Source organism: Dendrobates tinctorius, unplaced genomic scaffold (assembly GCF_039654945.1).
Source record: "Dendrobates tinctorius isolate UK_male_01 unplaced genomic scaffold, ASM3965494v1 ptg000089l, whole genome shotgun sequence".
Classification (NCBI taxonomy): Eukaryota; Metazoa; Chordata; class Amphibia; order Anura; family Dendrobatidae; genus Dendrobates; species Dendrobates tinctorius.
In genome coordinates, this window is record NW_027361757.1 from 14,363,163 (window position 1) to 14,381,760 (window position 18,598).

The 18,598-nt window shown below is 47.8% G+C and overlaps 1 protein-coding gene across 3 annotated transcripts in view; it reads left to right on the forward strand.

Annotated features, from left to right (window-relative positions):
* Positions 1-18,598, forward strand: part of LOC141098232 (WASH complex subunit 2-like) — a 125,927-nt gene that overhangs the window by 106,091 nt on the left and 1,238 nt on the right. The window contains exons 25-29 of one of the 3 annotated variants that reach the window (XM_073585837.1): positions 5,671-5,781; positions 12,896-12,958; positions 13,234-13,437; positions 15,589-16,185; positions 17,997-18,177. In XM_073585837.1, coding sequence (XP_073441938.1) covers positions 5,671-5,781; positions 12,896-12,958; positions 13,234-13,437; positions 15,589-16,185; positions 17,997-18,177 — 1,156 coding nt within the window. The remainder of the gene's footprint in view (positions 1-5,670; positions 5,782-12,895; positions 12,959-13,233; positions 13,438-15,588; positions 16,186-17,996; positions 18,178-18,598) is intronic. The other 2 variants (XM_073585838.1, XM_073585840.1) reach the window with 2 other exon arrangements.

An 18,598-nucleotide genomic window follows, 5' to 3' on the forward strand; every position in this document is an offset into this window, starting at 1 on the left:
CAACTAAAACCGAAACGCACGTTTAAACGAAGAAACCAGACGCGATTCCGATCCTTTCGGAATTTCTCGGGCTGGTCCGTCTCGCGCCCAGCGCAAAACCGTAACCGCTCTCCACGCAGGGACAACCCACGAACGCAGCTGCGACCGGACAGGTCTTGGCAGTCGAAAGCAGGCCAAGCGAAACCCAAGGGAGGAAAACCTCAGAACTTCACTTCATCATGACTCACGAACTCAGGAAGACACCCCACCAGTAGGCGGCCGACTTTTACTCTTCCAGCAAGTCTGGCTGCCTATTACAGAAGACAGGTGGGTCAGGGAAATAGTGTCTTCCGGATACAAGATAGAGTTCACTTCCGCTCCACCGAACCGGTTCTTCCTTTCTATTCCTCCAACACCACCAGACAAGGCTCGTGCTTTCCACCAAGCGGTCTCCTCTCTCCTTCAAGCAGGAGTTGTGGTGCCGGTTCCCACGAACGAGAGATTCCGAGGGTTCTACTCAAATCTGTTCGTAGTCCCCAAGAAAGGAGGCAGCGTCCGACCCATACTGGACCTAAAACAGCTCAACAATTACGTACGGGTCCGTCATTTCCGCATGGAGTCCCTCCGGTCCATCATTGCATCCATGGAGCAGGGAGAATACCTTGCCTCCATAGACATACAGGATGCGTATCTGCACATACCAATTGCTCCCGCCCACCAAAGGTTTCTCAGGTTCGCGGTCAACCAAAACCACTACCAGTTTGTCGCCCTTCCGTTCGGACTCGCCACGGCTCCAAGAACGTTCACCAAAGTCATGGCGGCCACCATGGACGTTCTGCACTCAAGAGACATCCTCATCAAGTCTCCCACTTTCAAAGACTGCGAGGTCAGTGTCTCAATCACAATAGACACACTGAGTCGCCTGGGATGGCTAGTCAACCTACAGAAATCGTCGACTATCCCAAGTCAGACTCTAACATTCCTGGGAATGTTATTCGACACCTCCAGGGGCCTGGTGCTCCTTCCCAAGGACAAGACACTGGCCATCCGTCTGGGAGTTCGTACACTCCTTCGCAGTCCTCCTTGATCTCTCCGGTTTGCCATGAGAGTCCTCGGCCGGATGGCAGCAGCAATAGAGGCAGTGCCATTTGCCCAGTTTCACCTCAGGGTCCTTCAACTAGCCATACTCAGATCTTGGGACAGGAATCCCTTCTCCCTCTACAGGGAGTTCAGGTTGACGTCGTCAACCAGGAGGTCCCTGCATTGGTGGCTCAAACCAACCTTGCTTACACGAGGGAAGCCCTTTCTCTCAGGACAATGGAAGATCCTGACTACCGATGCAAGCCTGACAGGCTGGGGGGTGGTGCACCTACATCACAGGGCACAAGGCAAGTGGTCACCGAGGCGAGTGCCATTGCCCATCAATATTTTGGTAATCTGGGCCATCCTCTTGGCACTGAGAGCCTTTCATCTCTTGCTTGCAGTCTCGCACATACGGATACAGTCGGACAATGCCACGGCTGTGGCATACGTGAACCACCAAGGTGGGACCCACAGCGCCCAGGTGATGAGAGAAGTGGCACATATCCTTTCTGCGGTCCACATTCCGGGTGTAGAAAACTGGGAAGCCGACTTCCTCAGCAGGCAAGGAATGGACTCGGGGGAGTGGTCTCTCCATCCCGAGATTTTTTACCAGATCTGTCAACGCTGGGGAACCCCGGAGGTGGACCTAATTGCATCCCATCTCAATACCAAGGTCCCCAATTTTATGGCCAGGACACACGACCCGCGGTCGCTCGGAGCGGATGCCCTGGTCCAGGACTGGTCCCAGTTCCGACTCCTGTACATTTTCCACCCCTCCCCCTAATCTCTAGGGTCGTGAGGAAGATCAAGCAAGAGGGGGTTCCAACTATCCTCATCGTGCCAGACTGGCCCAGACGTACATGGTACGCCGACAAAGTTCAACTTACAGCAGATGCCCCCTGGCGTCTACCCGACCGTCACGACCTTCTGTCTCAAGGTCCGTTCTTCCATCAGAATTCAGGGGCTCTCAATTTGACGGCATGGCCCTTGAAACCTGGATTCTAACCCAGGCAGGTTTTTCACCGGCAGTCATTGCAACTATGATCAGGGCAAGGAAGCCTGCCTCCGCCAAGATCTATTATCGTACCTGGAGAGCTTTCTTTTCTTGGTGCGAATCTCATGGACAAGTCCCACTCCCTTATTCCCTCCCGAAGGTACTAGGTTTTCTTCAATCGGGCCTAGACGCCAAGCTATCCTTAGGCTCGCTTAAGAGTCAGGTGTCGGCGCTTTCAGTCCTTTTTCAAAAGCGCATTGCTATTAAACCGCAAGTAAGGACTTTCATCCAGGGAGTTTCCCGATTGGTTCCTCCCTACAAACGTCCGCTGGATACGTGGGACCTCAATCTGGTCCTGACAGCATTGCAAGCTCCACCCTTCGAACCTCTTAGAGGAGTTCCACTCTCCATTCTGTCTCAGAAAGTGGTTTTTCTAGTGGCGATCACCTCGTTAGGCAGAGTGTCGGAATTGTCAGCACTTTCCTGCAGACGGCCTTTCCTAGCCTTTCACCAGGACAAGGTGGTTCTCCGCACGGTACCATCCTTCCTTCCGAAGGTTGTGTCCAACTTTCACCTCAATGAGGAGATTTCACTGCCATCCCTTTGCCCGGTTCCGGTTCATAGAGTGGAGAAGGCTCTGCATATGCTTGACCTCGTCAGAGCATTGCGGATTTACGTGTCCAGGACTGCACCTTTCCGGAAGTCTGATTCCCTCTTCATTCTTCCAGAAGGTAGTCGCAAGGGACTGCCGGCTTCCAAGGCTACCCTTGCCAGGTGGATCAAGTCCACCATACATGAGGCCTACCGACTTAACAGTTCCCCTCTTCCGGCCGGTATCACGGCACACTCTACACGGGCAGTAGGGGCCTCCTGGGCCATTCGGCATCAGGCTTCGGCACAAGTGTGTAAGGCGGCCACTTGGACTAGTCTACACACGTTTACGAAACACTACAGTGTTCATACCCAGTCCTCAGCGGATGCGAGCCTGGGTAGACTGGTTCTGCAGGTGGCAGTGCCCCAAATTTAGGGACCTGCTTGCACAATATTCATCCATTGCTTCCCACCTAGGGACTGCTTTGGGACGTCCCATGGTTCTGTGTCCCCCAATAAGGCGACAGAGTAAAGGAGATTTTTGTGTACTCACCGTAAAATCTCTTTCTCTTAGCCTCTAATTGGGGGACACAGCTCCCACCCTGTTGCCCTTATGGGCCGTTGTGTACGGTTGAGTTCTCATATTGTTCTTTGAGCTCGTACCTAGTAGCCTTCATACAGGCATGGTTATGTTATTTGGTTACGTTCCTCCTAATGCTTTTGCACAAAACTGGAGACGGCTGACGCCGTCCAGGGGTGTATACTGCAGAGGAGGCGCCAAAGTTAATCTTTTTCAGATTATGCATAGTGTCGCCTCCTAGTGGACAGCAGCATAACACCCATGGTTCTGTGTCCCCCAATTAGAGGCTAAGAGAAAGAGATTTTACTGTGAGTACACAAAAATCTCCTTTTTTGCCTTTACCTAGAAAACATTATTTGTACCAGGATTCTAATCTAATCTATGTGTGGTAATTGGATGTCGCTGATTCCCTTATTTTGTATTTTTCCATACTAATTTTCTACATATTGTATCTTATTTTATTGAGTATAATAAAAATTTTTAGATTTTATTTATTGCTCTTGATTCCATTTCTTTTTTGGTTTGATTATTGCTCTAATGGATGAGCCTTATTATTGATGGCCTCCTTGTGGTCTTTTTCTCTTGGTGCAGAATCCGCGGATGTTCCCCACTCATGTTTTCCATCCCTTCCATTTTGGAGTTTCTCCAAGCAGGGTTAGACTCAGGCCTGGCACTGGCTTCTTTCAAATGTCAAATTTCGGCCTTATCCGTTCAGTTTCATCGAAGGATAGCTTCCAAATCGCAGGTTAAGACCTTCATACAGGGAGGGTCGCATCTTGTTCCCCCTACAAGATGCTCCTGGAGCCTTGGGACCTTAACTTGGTCCTAGGTGCCTTGCAAGAAGCCCCCTTCGAACCTCTGCAGGACGCAGCGCTTGCCCTTCTTTCTTGGAAGGTTGTTTTTCTTGTGACGGTAACATCCATTAGGCGGGTCTCAGAGTTGGCGGCCTTGTCTTGCAAGCCCCCATATCTAGTTTTCCACCAGGACAAGGTGGTGTTGTGAACGTCTCCATCCTTTTTACCTAAGGTAGTTTCTTCCTTCCATCTGAATGAGGACATAGTTCTGACCTCGTTCTGATCAGCGCTGGTCCATCATACTGAGATAGCTCTCCACACTTTGGATTTGGTTAGGGAATTCAGGAAAAACATTTCCCGAACGGCGCCTTTCCGCAAATTAGAATCCCTATTTGTGCTTCCGGAGGGGCACAGAAAGGGTCTACCTGTTTCTAAAGCTACAATAGCCAGGTGGATCCGCTCAGCGATCCAAGAGGCTTACCGTATCAAAGGTCATCCTATCCCGGCGGGGATCAAGGCACACTCCACTCGGTCAGTGGGGGCTTCCTGGGTCATTCGGCATCAGGCGTCGGCACAGCAAGGCTGCGACTTGGTCCTGCCTGCACACGCTTGTTAAACATTACAACATTCATTCTCAAGCTTCTGCAAATGTGGCCCTTGGCAGACAGATTCTGCAAACGGCAGTATCACATCTGTAGGCCTGTTGGTACACAAGGTTTCAGCTGTTGCGCTGTTTCCCACCCAGGGACTGCTTTAGGACTACCATGGTCCTGTGTCCCCCAATGTGGCGAAGGAGAAACAGGGATTTTTGTGTGTACTCACCATGAAATCCTTTTCTCCGAGCCACTCATTGGAGGACACAGCACCCACCCTGTTAGCCTGTTGACTTGTGATGGTTCTTTGGTTTTGACATGTTACATTTTTGTTGGCTATTTATGAGCTTCTACTGCTTTGGCACCGAACTGGGTCAGGATTGAGCCAGCAGAGGGTATATACACCGGAGGAGGAGTTAATTTCTTTCTATAATTGCTTAGTGTCGTCCTAGAGGCAGCAGCATAAGACCCATGGTCCTGGGTCCCCCAATTAGTGGCTCGGGGAAATGGATTTTACGTTGAGTGCACACAAAAATCCCTGTATTACATTCATGGCAATAACTAATATCTACTGTGCAATATTAGGATTACTGTACCATTTAGTAATGCACATGACTTGAATAGCATATCTGTATGGTGCTTACCATTCTAATGATTGGATACAATGGCAGGTAGTGTTTCTGGCATCTTAACTTTTTATACACAAAAAGCATAACTGATCGACCCACCCCATCCCTTACAATAGACCGAACATGCCACATACGGCCAAGTATATTAATGAGGGTATCTAGATGTGATATCTGATTACAGCGATCACATATATACGATTTATATGATTCTGCAGCCAACATTATTGTGCACAATTGTTTGTATTTTGTGCAGCGTTTAAGAGTGCAAATTACATATTTGCAATAACGGAGCCTGTCTTGATAATTGCTCTGTGGAAAAGCTGAAGAGTAGCAGCTATTGTTCTTGGGGGTTAATACATCTGTAGGATCACAGCTTTCTTTTATCTCATGATTCATGGATGTCGTATATATTTTCCTACTGTATCAGGTTCCAGAAAAGACAACCATTATCAAAAGCAAAGGCTTGGAAACTCTTAAAGAATGTGTCAGACCATCAGAAGTTAATGAGGCGGCTGCTGTGAAACCTGCAGAGGCCGAGGTTCGTATCTCAATGGAAATTAAAGTCGAAAGATATTGATTGTTACCCTCTGGAGTTCAGCTCCGCAGCTGCATGTGTCGCGGCTGTGTGACAGTCACAACACATACATGAAAAGCCTGTTTGTTGTGACTGTCACACAGCCGCGACACATGCAGCTGCGGCACTGAACAGCTGATCAGCAGGAGCGCTCCAGGTATCCGGGTTCCCAATGCAGCTATTCGGGAAGTGCTATAGCTATTCGGATAACCTTTTATCCAAAGCTATTCGATCAACCCTGTTTAATCAATCCATGCCAAAAAAAAATTAATTTTACAATATTACTGTCAGTTCATTTGATTAGAAACACTAAAAACAGGTGGTGGGTAAAAAACACCTGTTAAGAAGAGATTCCAAAGAGTATACTTGTCTACTTGCCATAAACGCACAGCCTCACTCCACCACCCTCCCTCCTGTCCTACCTTCCCGGTGTCTACCTCCCCTTTATCAGATTGTCTAATTCTTGGCATGCAGTAGCTTCCCCTTCTTATTAGGAGGTCTTAGCCACTGTCTTTTTTGGTCATTTTAATTCTGCATTTTAATAAAAAAAATGTTTTATCGCTAAAATGTTTGGAATCTCTTCTTAACATGTGGTTTTCTTTATCGCTTCATTGGGGGATACAGAATACCATGGGTGTATGCTGCTGCTGCTAGGAGGCTGACACTATGCAAAAGAAGAAACTTGGCTCCTCCCCGGCAGTATACACCCACCGACAGGCACCAAGTACCTCAGTTTGTGCTTAGTGTCTGTAGGAGGCGGACCGGGATCTCCCCAGGTCTGCATTTAACGATTCCTTTTTTTTCTTTTAGGTTTCGTGTGTGTATTAATCTTTTCCCATTTATTTTTCAGATTCAGCTCCGGGAAACGGGGGGTAAATGTTCACCCTGCTTTCCCATATCACGCGGGTGAGCGAGCAATGTGGTGTTATCCACATCGCAACTCTCAGGACCGCGGGCAGGACCTTTTCCCTATCACCCTCGGGTGCTACGGGCTGACTATAGGTGGCGGGTCCTAGCCTATTCCCCTCCTCACCCCTCTCCCGGGACAGGGCTGAGAGGAAGACGGCGATCACCAGTGGTGACTCTCCCCTGCTGGCAAAGGGTTGGCGCCGTCTTCTGCACTATTCGGACATAGTGCGGGGCAGAGGACCTTCATTACCAGCGGCCCCCCCTCATCGCGGGCCCCTGTGTCATCCTCTTCTGGGAGCATGTGGACGCCATGTAAGCAGCCTGAAGGCTACCATCAGTCCCATGCTCGCCCCACAAAGATGTCACTGAGGTTGGCGCCGCTGATAGCATTTGAATTTCCTGCCCATTCGTTTTTAGGCGCGCTTCTCAGCTCTTCTCTAAAGCAGCAGTCAGCGGGTCCCCTTCCTCATACCTCCCTCTCCTCTGCGGTGTCACGGGCACCGGGTTCATCGCTTCAGGATCAGGGACTCCGGGGGCAGAAACCGGCGCAGCCGTTTTTACTCTCACTTTCGCTTATGCTCCGGTTCTCGCCCTCTGCAGAGCGCGCGCTTCGTTGGCGCCTTTTATTAGCCCATCACAGGGCTTCTTTCTGTTCATAGATCCTCAGCCTCCTTCTGAAACGCCCCCCCCCCCCCCCCACAGTCCACAGCCAATCGCGCAGCGCTGCCGCCCAGCACCGCCCATCTCTAAGGACCTGCGCCTCTCTGAGACCTCGTGTGCGACACACCACGGATCTCAGCTTGGGGGACACAGCTGCTGTCTGCTGCGCATCAGATAACGATGCTGGTCACGCTAGGCTCTTATTTTTCTGAGCCCCTAATTCTAGCTCCCTCCGCAGTACTCCCCTTACAGATACTTGCCGCAGTAATACTGCAGGCTTCACATATGCCCAACCCTGCAAGGGCTCCTTACCCTAGACCCACCGCTACCCACTACGCCTGCGCGCGCTGCAAAAAGAAGTGGGCGTCAGGTCAGTCGTCTCCCTTCTGCCCGTCCTGCAGTCCTTCCGCGATGTCTGCCCCGCCGGAGCACCCCGAGTCCCGGGATGAGTGCACTCCCCCTCCCCCAGAGTGGGCTGTTGTAATGTCTCAGTCGGTCTCTGACCTGACTAAAGTTTCTCAGTCCCTGGTCCAGGTCTTAGAACGACTACCTCAGCTATCTTCTGCCACCTGTGCTCCGACCACCTCTCACGGTGAGTCGTCTGCACCTGACCGCGACCTCCACAGGGACAGACCAGGTAGGATTTCTAGGAAGCGAGTTCTTTCTAGCTCGTCTTCCAGCTCGCAAGGCCATCCATTCCACCCAGGCTGCTTTCCTCGTCTCCCTAGTCAGTAGACGACCTTAGGTCAGACAATGATTCTCAATCGGGATCTGACTCAGAGGCAGACAACATGTCTAAAACACAGGACATGGTCGATAGTCTCATATCGGCTATTTTCCAGACGCTCAAAATAAAAGATAAGGCTCCCCTTCAGGACGGCTCTGTCCCCTTTAAACGAGCGAAACCTCCCTCCCGAACCTTTCCTAATCACAAAGAGTTCGAGACTACTTTAACCAAACACTGGGAACACCCTGAGAAGCGTTTCTCAGGCCGCAGGTACTTGGACACCCTGTATCCATTTGACACGGACCTTCTTACAAAATGGACTAAAGCCCTCGAAGTGGACCCACCAGTTTCCTGTCTCTCCTCTAAGACGGTTTTATCCCTTCCGGACGGGGCATCCCTGAAAGATCCAACAGACAGGCAAATAGAATCGCTGGCTAAATCAATTTTTGAAGCTTCCGGCGTCTCGCTCTGCCCTATTTTCGCTTCTGCCTGGGTGGCGAAAGTCATTTCAGCTTGGGCAAAAATTCTTCGCAGGGGCATCCTATCGTCTGCCCCTCTGGACGAGCTGGCAGACCTATCAGACCAAATTAATCATGCAGGTAAATACCTTTTGGCCGCCTCCTTAGATGCGGCTGGGTGCGTAGCAAGAGCTAACAGCAACATAGTAGCTATACGCCGTATCCTTTGGTTGAAGTCATGGAGTGCGGACACCACCTCCAAGAAGTCTCGGCCTAGACGTTTTTTCAACAGAAAGGACCTAAATGGTCGAGGAGCCTTTCGCCCCTTCTCTTCCGCAGAAGGATCATCCCAGCAGGACCGGCCCTCTGCCTCCAGAGATCGCAGAAAACCATCGTATAAACCCGCTTCCCGCTGGAAATCGAGAGACCAACCCTCCAGGTCCTCAGGCTCCCGCTCCGGTAGATTCTCCTCAAAGTGATGGGTCACCCCCACCTGGAATCTCTTCCAGAGTGGGAGGCAGGCTCTATTCTTTCATGGACGCTTGGCTGTCCGTGGTCGATGACACTTGGGTCAGGGAAATCATCGTATCCGGATACAAGATCAAATTTTCTCCCCCCCCCCCCCCCCGCCAAACAGTCGCTTCTTTCTTTCCCGACCCCCAAGACAGCCGTCCCAGACCCCAGGGTTCCTTCTGGCCGTCTCCTCCCTTCTTTCCGCCGGAGTTATCGTTCCCGTTCCTTCAAACGAACGGTTTTCAGGGTTTTACTTGAATCTCTTCGTAGTCCCAAAAAAAACTTTTCCCTTCGCCCAATCTTGGACCTCAAGTTGCTCAGTCACCACGTGAGGATCCTCCACTTCAAGATGATGGCCTCGATGGAACCCGGAGAGTTCCTCTGCTCGGTGGACATACAGGATGCCTATCTTCATATCCCTGTTTGTTTGCAACATCAGAGATATCTCCGCTTTGCGATTCAAGAAAATCACTATCAGTTCACGGCCCTCCCCTTCGGCCTAGCCTCCACTCCCCGTGTCTTTACGAAGGTGATGGCAACAGTCATGGCCATTCTTCGCTCCAGGGGTAGTCTCATTATCCCTTATCTGGACGATCTGCTGATCAAGGGCTCGTCCCGTCAGGACTGTCTCCTAAGTCTTCAGATAACTCTGGATACTCTCGCCTGTCTCGAATGGTTAGTCAACAAAGAGAAGTCCATCCTGCATCCTACTCAGCGTCTGACCTTTTTGGGCATGGAATTCGACACGAATCTAGCCCGAGTGTTTCTTCAGAGGGAAAAATTTTCAGCCCTTTGCAAGGGGATCCGATCCCTGAAACGGTCGAGGCCCATTCCCCTTCGGTCTTGCATGAGGGTCCTGGGGAAGATGATAGCTTCCATGGAAGCAGTGCCTTTTGCACAATTTCACACTCATCTGCTCCAGCTGTCCCTCCTTTCTGCCTGGGACAAGACTTCGGTTTCTCTGGACCGTCCCATACTCCTTCCTCTGAGTAAGGCAATCTCTGACTTGGTGGACAATACCGGCATCAGTTCTACAGGGAAGGTCCTTTCTCCCGCCTCACTAGCAAGTCATCACCACCGACGCCAGTCTCCTAGGATGGGGGGCGGTTTTCCATCGGAAGACGGCCCAAGGGCGCTGGAACGCTTCTGGAAATCAGAGCGATCTTCCTTGCCCTCCTCTGCTGGCAGCCTCTCCTCGTAGGCAAACCAGTCCGCATTCAATCGGACAACGCCACGGCCGTGGCGTACATAATCCACCAGGGCGGTACTCACAGCAGGCAGGTAATGTCAGAAGTGGCAAGGATACTGCGCTGGACAGAGCGTTACGTTCCGGCGATCTCCACCGTTCACATTCCAGGGGTAGAAAATTGGGCAGCCGACTTCCTAAGTCGCCAGGGCCTGGCGTCAGACGAATGGTCCCTTCACCCCACAGTCTTCAACCAGATATGCCAGCGTTGGGACACCCCGGACGTCGATCTCATGGCATCTCAGATGAACCACAAGGTTCCTCGCTTCGTAGCCAGGTCCAGGGACCCTCTAGCCGTCGGTTGCGACGCCCTGGTAATTCCATGGTCCCAGTTCCAATTTCCTTACCTATTTCCCCCCCTTGCCCTGATGCCAAGGGTGGTCAAGAAAATAAAATCAGAAGGCATCCCGGTAATTCTGGTGGCTCCGGACTGGCCAAGACGACCTTGGTACGCGGAACTAGTGAACATGCTCGCGGACGTCCCCTGGAGGCTTCCAGAATGTCCAGATCTTCTCTCTCTCAAGGCCCCCTTTACCACAAGAATTCTCAGTCTCTGAGTTTAACTGCATGGCCGTTGAGGCCGCGATTCTGAGAGAATCAGGTTTTTCCAACCAGGTCATTCAGAGCATGATCAGAGCCAGAAAACCAGCCTCCTCCCGCATTTACCATAGGTACTGGAAGGCTTTTTTCCGTTGGTGCGACGATAACAATGTTTTTCCATTGTCGTTCTCCATTCCATCCATACTTGGCTTCCTCCAGTCTGGTTTAGATGTGGGCCTGTCCCTCAGTACCCTCAAAGGCCAGGTATCGGCTCTGTCGATTCTTTTCCAAAGGGATGTGGCCCCATTACCGCAAGTTAAGACCTTTCTTCAGGGGGTCGCCCACGTGGCTCCTCATCATCATTCTCCGATAGATCCGTGGGACCTCAATCTCGTTCTTGGCGCTCTCCAGAAGGCGCCGTTCGAGCCTATCCAGGACATTCCTCTTTCCCTTCTCTCATGGAAGGTAACTTTCCTTATCGCCATTACATCCATTAGGAGAGTGTCTGAGCTGGCGGCTTTATCCTGTCGTTCCCCGTACCTAATCCTCCATCAGGATAAGGTTGTTCTCAGGCCAGTTCCATCTTTCCTTCCAAAAGTGGTATCCCCTTTCCACATTAACGAGGATATCGTCCTCCCCTCCTTTTGCCCTGCGCCTGTTCACCCGCTGGAAAAGTCGCTCCACAAACTGGATGTAGTGAGAGCCTTGCGAGTTTATCTTGCCAGGACCGCTTCTCTTCGGCAATCCGATTCCCTGCTTGTCATTTCTGAAGGTTGCCTTTAAAGGGCTTCCCGCATCCAAATCCACAGTCGCTCGCAGGATTCGTTCTACCATTCTGGAAGCCTACCGACTCCGGGAGTGAGAGCCCACTCCACCCGGGCTGTAGGGGCTTCGTGGGCTGTGCGACACCATGCTTCGGCCTTACAACTTTGCAGAGCCGCGACCTGGTCGCCTTTTCACACCTTTGCGAGGTTCTACAGGGTTCATACCCAGGCCTCGTCTGATGCAGCTTTTGGTAGGAAAGTTCTTCAGACGGCGGTAGCACCTCGACCGACCTAAGCCCTTCCTTCTTTAGTTCCTTTGTTGCTGTTCCCACCCTCGGGACTGCTTTGGAACGTCCCATGGTAATCTGTGTCCCCCAATAAAGCGATAAAGAAAGAGGGATTTTTGGGTTCTTACTGTAAAATCTCTTTCTTGGAGCCTTCATTGGGGGACACAGCACCCTCCCTGTTTTAAGTTGTACCGTGTTGGGTTTTCAAGTCCCTTGTTGGGTTGGTACATATTTTGAGAGTTTTTGGTTGCTTCTCCTACTGCTTTCTCACCAACTGAAGTACTTGGTGCCTGTCGGTGGGTGTATACTGCCGGGGGAGGAGCCAAGTTTCTTTTTTTGCATAGTGTCAGCCTCCTAGCAGCAGCAGCAGCATACACCCATGGTAATCTGTGTCCCCCAATGAAGGCTCCAAGAAAGAGATTTTACAGTAAGAATCCAAAAATCCCTCATTTACCCATCACCTGTCTTTACTGTTTCTAATGAACTTGTGAAGTGTTTAACGCCTATTCTTGTATGGATTCATGATTTTGATTAGACAATTTGAGAACTTTGGCTAGACTGCCCTTGTTCCAGTTTTTTTGGAATGTTTCAATCAAGGAACATGTACAGACTCTGCTCCCATTTGTGTCGGGTACTCCATTTGGATTTGACCGTAAGAATCCCTTATGTTGTAAACGGCACTAGTTTTATGTTAAACCATTGGATACTAAAGTGGAATCCAGAGGGTCCCCATTGTAAGTCAATATCGTCTGGCGGCATCTGGGTGGCATTATGAAGACATTTGTCTTCTCTCTGAAGTAGCGCTATTTCATTCATTCTTACCACAGGCTACTGTCTTAAAGACTTCCTACCTGTCACTAGACATTCAAGGAGAATTGGTACACTTTGCGAGAACGTCTACATGAATTACCATACATTCATAATTCTTTTTCAGAAATGTATTAATCTTTTTGTTTTTTATTAATCTTGTCCAGAAAACCACAGGCCCAGCACCATTTAAAACAAAAAGTCCTTCCTCTCGGATTGGAAAACTCCAAGTAACTATTAAATATTGCCATTCTCTTGTTCTTCCTCTTAAGATTTTTCTATTTTGAAAATCGAAAATTCTTCCAATTTTTCCTTTTTCTCCCACTAGCAATGCTTGGAACCTGGCTGACCTTTCCTTTGCATAGTGCATGTGGCTTATTCTGTTACCAATGCGATACTCCTCCTTACCTCTGTCATTACTACTACAGGAGCTTACCATCTTAAAACCTTGATAAGAACTACATAAAAAAAAAATCATCATGTGTATACAATTTTTTTTTTCCAGGCAAATTTGCTAATTAATCCAGCGGCATTGTTACCGGGCGCTATCCCAAAACTGTCAGGAGCCAGAGTGGTTGCTGTCGAGACAGAAGCTCCATCTTCATCCCTTGCAGAAGACAACTTGGATTCAAAATCTAACAGCCAAAATTTAGAGGGCGCAAGCTTCGAGACCCCGGCGCAAGTAGATACCCTTCATAGTGCTAATAAGGTATGTCAAAATCTTTTTCTCAGTTACATATTGCCCAGTGTGTATATAAAATGTAGGCAAAGTTATTGTAGAATAGACCAGTATTTGAAAGGGTTTTCTCCTCAACTATTCACAGGATGGTTCCTTAAGTGTCCAACCATTGAGACCCCACAAATCCCTACAATAAGATCCCAGTCCTCTTTGTGCATATAGCAGTCAGGGCTGTGGAGTCGGTAAGCCAAACCTCTGACTCCTCAATTTCCATGACACCGACTCCAACTCCACCAAAAAGGGCTCCGATTCCATGACTCTGACTCCACAGCCCTGCTAGGTCTGTGGAGTCGGTAAGCCAAACCTCCGATTTCTCAATTTCCATGACACAGACTCTGACTCCATCAAACATGGGCTCCAACTCCACAGCCCTGATAGCAGTAGTGTGCATTTTTTAATTCCACTCCGTTCCCACCCATGGAACTGATGGAGATGGCTGTTCCATCATTCACACATGCATGTAGGCTACTGCGCTATTTATACAGGGGATTTTAAGATCCCTTTTCTCATGGTCAGTGGGGTTCACAATGTCTGGCCCCCAGTAGCCATACATTTATCAGCAATGCTGTAGAACATATAGTGGAACAACACCTTTTAATCTTTCTAGAAATTGACAATTAAATATATCATCCTAATGTGAAAAATCAGATTGCAAAATATGGTATTAAGCCACCAGATGCACTTAGGTGTTAGAGGAGGAAAATGGGGGAAAAAAGGCACAGTAAACTAAATGTATGGGCATAGTTGCTGTCCTACTGGTTTAATAGGTACCTTAACTGTAAGCATCCATAGCCTGGTTGTTCGGGCTTATGGGGCGGGACTGTGGCTAGGATCAACATCTTGTTGGTTTAAATTTTTCACCAGCGCAGTCCTGTGGGTGGTGCTTGAAAAACATTCAACTTGCAGCGGGCTTCAGTAAAATGGTGCTGGTGTTGGCACATGCTCACGTGACCTCCCCGGAGGTGTTCAGTAAAAAGGTGTCCGAGGCGGCGCATTTGCAGATTGAGGTCTCTGCTCTTCATTGAGCCTAGATCTAAATCTGCGCATCCGCTGACACCGGACCCATTTCCCTGAAGACAACCACCAGGTCAGTTTATGTAGTTGGGACTCTGCTTCTCCCTCCCTTACTTTGCACCATTGAGACACCGCCGGCTTCCTGCAGCGGCAACCCTACTCCTACCTCCTGTGACCGACCACCCCCGATTCCCCTCCCCCCTCCCTTCCAAACTTCATTCAGGCTAGAAGACATCCCCAGATTTTCACCCATCCTTTCCACTACTGACACCACTAGGCAATGTTTAGTACAGAAGTCATGAATGCATTTGCTTAGGTCGAAATGTTGGGCAATATGAGTTATGTTTTACCAGATCAAATACTAAATTTTATTGAAGATGAAGCATCACCATTCTCCGTTCATTCCTTTTGGTGCTTGGGTGATTCCTACTGATTATTTCCAATGCATCACCTTCTCTGAGCTATCTGCATCAGATTACAGAACACTACCTGGTAAATGCTACTATTTCCATAATACAAATGACCTGAGGAATTGTAAGGCCCCCCATAGATTACCGTAAATTAATGTCATACAAACCGCCGATATTGACAGCTTCGTGCGACAGTCTAATGTGCATGGGGGCCTCTACTCCCTTCCCGTGACACATAAGGCGGAGGGAAATAAGGATCTGACGTGCCGGATGGCCGCTCATCTTAAGAACTAAGCCACCACTAGTGATGTCCATCAGGGGCGCTCTCCTAGAGAACACAATTGTCAGTTTATTTTATACATTTTTAGGAGGAATAACAGCGGAAAGGCGGCACAACACGGAGTTAGGAATATTGGAGCATCTCATTTTCTATCTCTAGCGCAATGCTAGGAATCTTTTAGGTAGTAAGTGTACAGACTTCTGCTTCACCCCAATTGTTGCCTATGAGCCTAATATGATTAGCATTCTGCTTTTTTCGTATTTTTGTAATTGAAAATGGACTTAGATAAAGAAATAGGCTGAATATCTGATCACCCAGAACAATTCGATGTCAGATTTATATTAATTTATTAAGGTTGTTTTGTTTTTTTTATCAATGTATTAAGTATTCTTTGCTTTATGACTTTGTATTCATCAGACTCGTGCAAAAGTTGGTTCTAAAAGAAGACCCCCTACACGAGTGAAGAGAAAACTTGCATCCCAAGAATCTGGGGAGAATGAAGATTTGTCCTCTCCAGAATCGTCTACATCAGCTGCTAAGCCTGAAGCTGGACTATCGGACTTAAACTTGAGAACAGATCGAGAGGAGATTTCTACTATGAAGTTATCCTTCTCCGAAAATGATATCCAGCCCAGAACACACACAAAAGCAGCTGTAAATCCGCTGACTCCAGATGTAAATGATTTATTTGGATCTGACCTTTTTGCAGATAACTCGGCACCTAAACCACTTGCATCTCAAGAACAGAAAGAGGAGTCTCCGACAAGTGTATTTTCCAAAAAGCCTTTCCTGGAGCAGGGGAAGAAATCTTCTGGAGTTTTGTTCGATGGTGATGGCAGTGATGATGACTTATTCAAGTCTGTTAAGGGCAAACCCAAGAAGACCTCTCAGTCCAGCTCTCCCAGGGACAAAGAACCTGATGATGATCTTCTTGGGTTTCAGAAACCTCAGAAGAAAGTAGATGTTCAACCTTCTGTTCCAACAGATAAGTCCACAACCAGCGACATGTTTGAAGTAAGTCATGTTTCTTATCAAGTGAATGCCTTTTCTTTTACGAATAATCTCTTGCTTTTTTTTTTTTTTTGTAAAACTGAGATGAAAGTATATTTTTCTTGTAATTTTGATTTAAAAAGTAACCGTCATTTTAATTTCATAAATCATTAGTACACATGAAAACAACTTTCTAATATATTTTATCAGAGAAATCTGTTTCTTTCTCCCACATGACTGATCTTTCGTTTTCGAAATTCTCAATTCACAGGTAAAATCTGTATTCAGTGAAGACAGATTGTTACACTACTGAGGTAGGAGATGGCTGCTGCTATTGATTAGATTCTATGTAGACTGAAGTAGAGAAGGGTGGAGCCCTGTCTCTAGCGCCTGCCTCCTACTCCGCCTCTCATCTACATAAACGCTAATCAGTAGGAACAGCCATCTCCTATCTCAGTAATGTAACAATCTGTAGCATATATACTCGTGTGTAAGCCGAGTTTTTCAGCACATTGTTTTGTACTGAAAACGCCCCCCATCGGCTTATACACGAGACAATTGTCCCAGAGGGCCGGTGGTGAAGGGGGAGCAGCGGGTCACAGGAGGCAGAAGCTGGAGGCTGCGGCTGTAACTGTGCCCGCTGCTAAAAAGAAATGAATATTCATTTCTCTTATAGCACGCACAGTGACACCCACAGCTGCCGGCTTCCAGAAGACATCCTACTCGCCTGCGCGCCCTCTCTGCATCTTGGTTCCGGCGCCAGCAGCATTTCCGGACGAGCGATCACGTGGGGCGCTCATTAAGGTAATGAATATGCACGCCTCTCCACTCCCATAGGCGTGAAGTAAATATTCATTACCTTAATGAGCGGGGCCACGTGATCGCTCGGCCTGAAGAGCTGCTGGCGCCGGAACAAAATGCAGCGAGGGCGCGCAGGAAGGTAAGTAGTATATTTGTTTTTTTAATAGGAAACATGAATACAAGGATAGGGGATAAGGAGCCATGCATGCCAGGACAGCGATGGGGGAGCCATGCATACCAGAACAGGAATGAGGGGACAATGCATAACCGACTTATACTCGAGTCAGTAAGCTGACCCAGTTTTTCGTGGCAAAATTAGGTGCCTCGGCTTATACTGGAGTCGTCTTATATGCGAGAATATACAGTATTTAAAAAAAAAAAAAAAAAACGTCCCTGTGACCCCAACCTTAGATGGAGGGAAGGGACTCTCCCTATCATCCTCTCCAGCACATCCAGGTCTCCCATGTAAGGACAGGCAATAGTACACTGTAATGCAGAAGTGTTGCAATATATTACAAGTGAGCAAAGGATTTAGTTATTTATTTTACAAATCCCAGATGGAGATTTAAAAAAATAAAGAAAAAGTGCTTTTAAATATGGAAAATGAAAATCTAAAGTCCTTGATTATTCGTATGAAATAGTAATAAAAAGATACATAATTGATTTTGCCACATTTGTAAACACTGTGAAACAAATGTAAAAAATGCCTAAGTATCTGATCATCAAATCTCCCAATAAAGTGATAAAGAAAAGCAAGGGGCATTATTTAATCACCTAATTACAGGAAAAAAAAAAAAAACTGCGGCATTGATTGAAAAATAAAACTATTAGGGTATATTTCTATCCAAAGGAGGATTGTCCACGGCAGGCATAAGATGCAATACTGTCGCACCTCTAAATGTAGTGACCTGAAAATAGGTCATTTCTCTCCAGATGTCTAAACAAAAACTTTTTTCATTCAATGTATCAAGAATGTCAATAAACGAATAATGACAATGCCACTAATATCTTGATGGCATCTTTTGTTTTTAAAGGATGATATATTTGCAGCAGAAGCTTTTAAACCAGTAAAGAAACCAAAGGAGAAAAAAGCCTTATCGGAAGTTAATCTATTTGATGAAAATACTGATATTTTTGCCGATTTCACACACAAACCTAAGGAGAAGAAATCCAAAAAGAAGACTGAGCCGAAATCCATATTTGATGATGACATGGGTATGTGGGTACGATCATTGTTGTCTCGCTCTCAGGCATAGCACAGCCAATGTCTGCTTGGTCTACACTGACTGTGTTCTGCTGTTTGCATCCATCTGCGCTTACGGAAAAATAAAAAACTGATGTTCCCGGAGGAAGAGAAGGAAAAAAACTTGGTTAATTGGTCCTAGGGGACTTTCATGTTAATGTTTTAACTAACAGGCAGCTTTTGCAATGAGCATGCTTATACAATGGTATGTACACGGTGTCTTTTTCAGGTGGGACGCTCCTGAAAAAGCACTAAAACATCATGAAAAATTTTGAACACATGTTCCGTCTTTTGTGACTTCTTTTAACCTCTTCAGGCTTCGAATACTGTGAAGTGGCTAAAAGAAGTGACTGGTCCATACTTCGGCCAGCTTCCAAGCCACGATTATGTTAC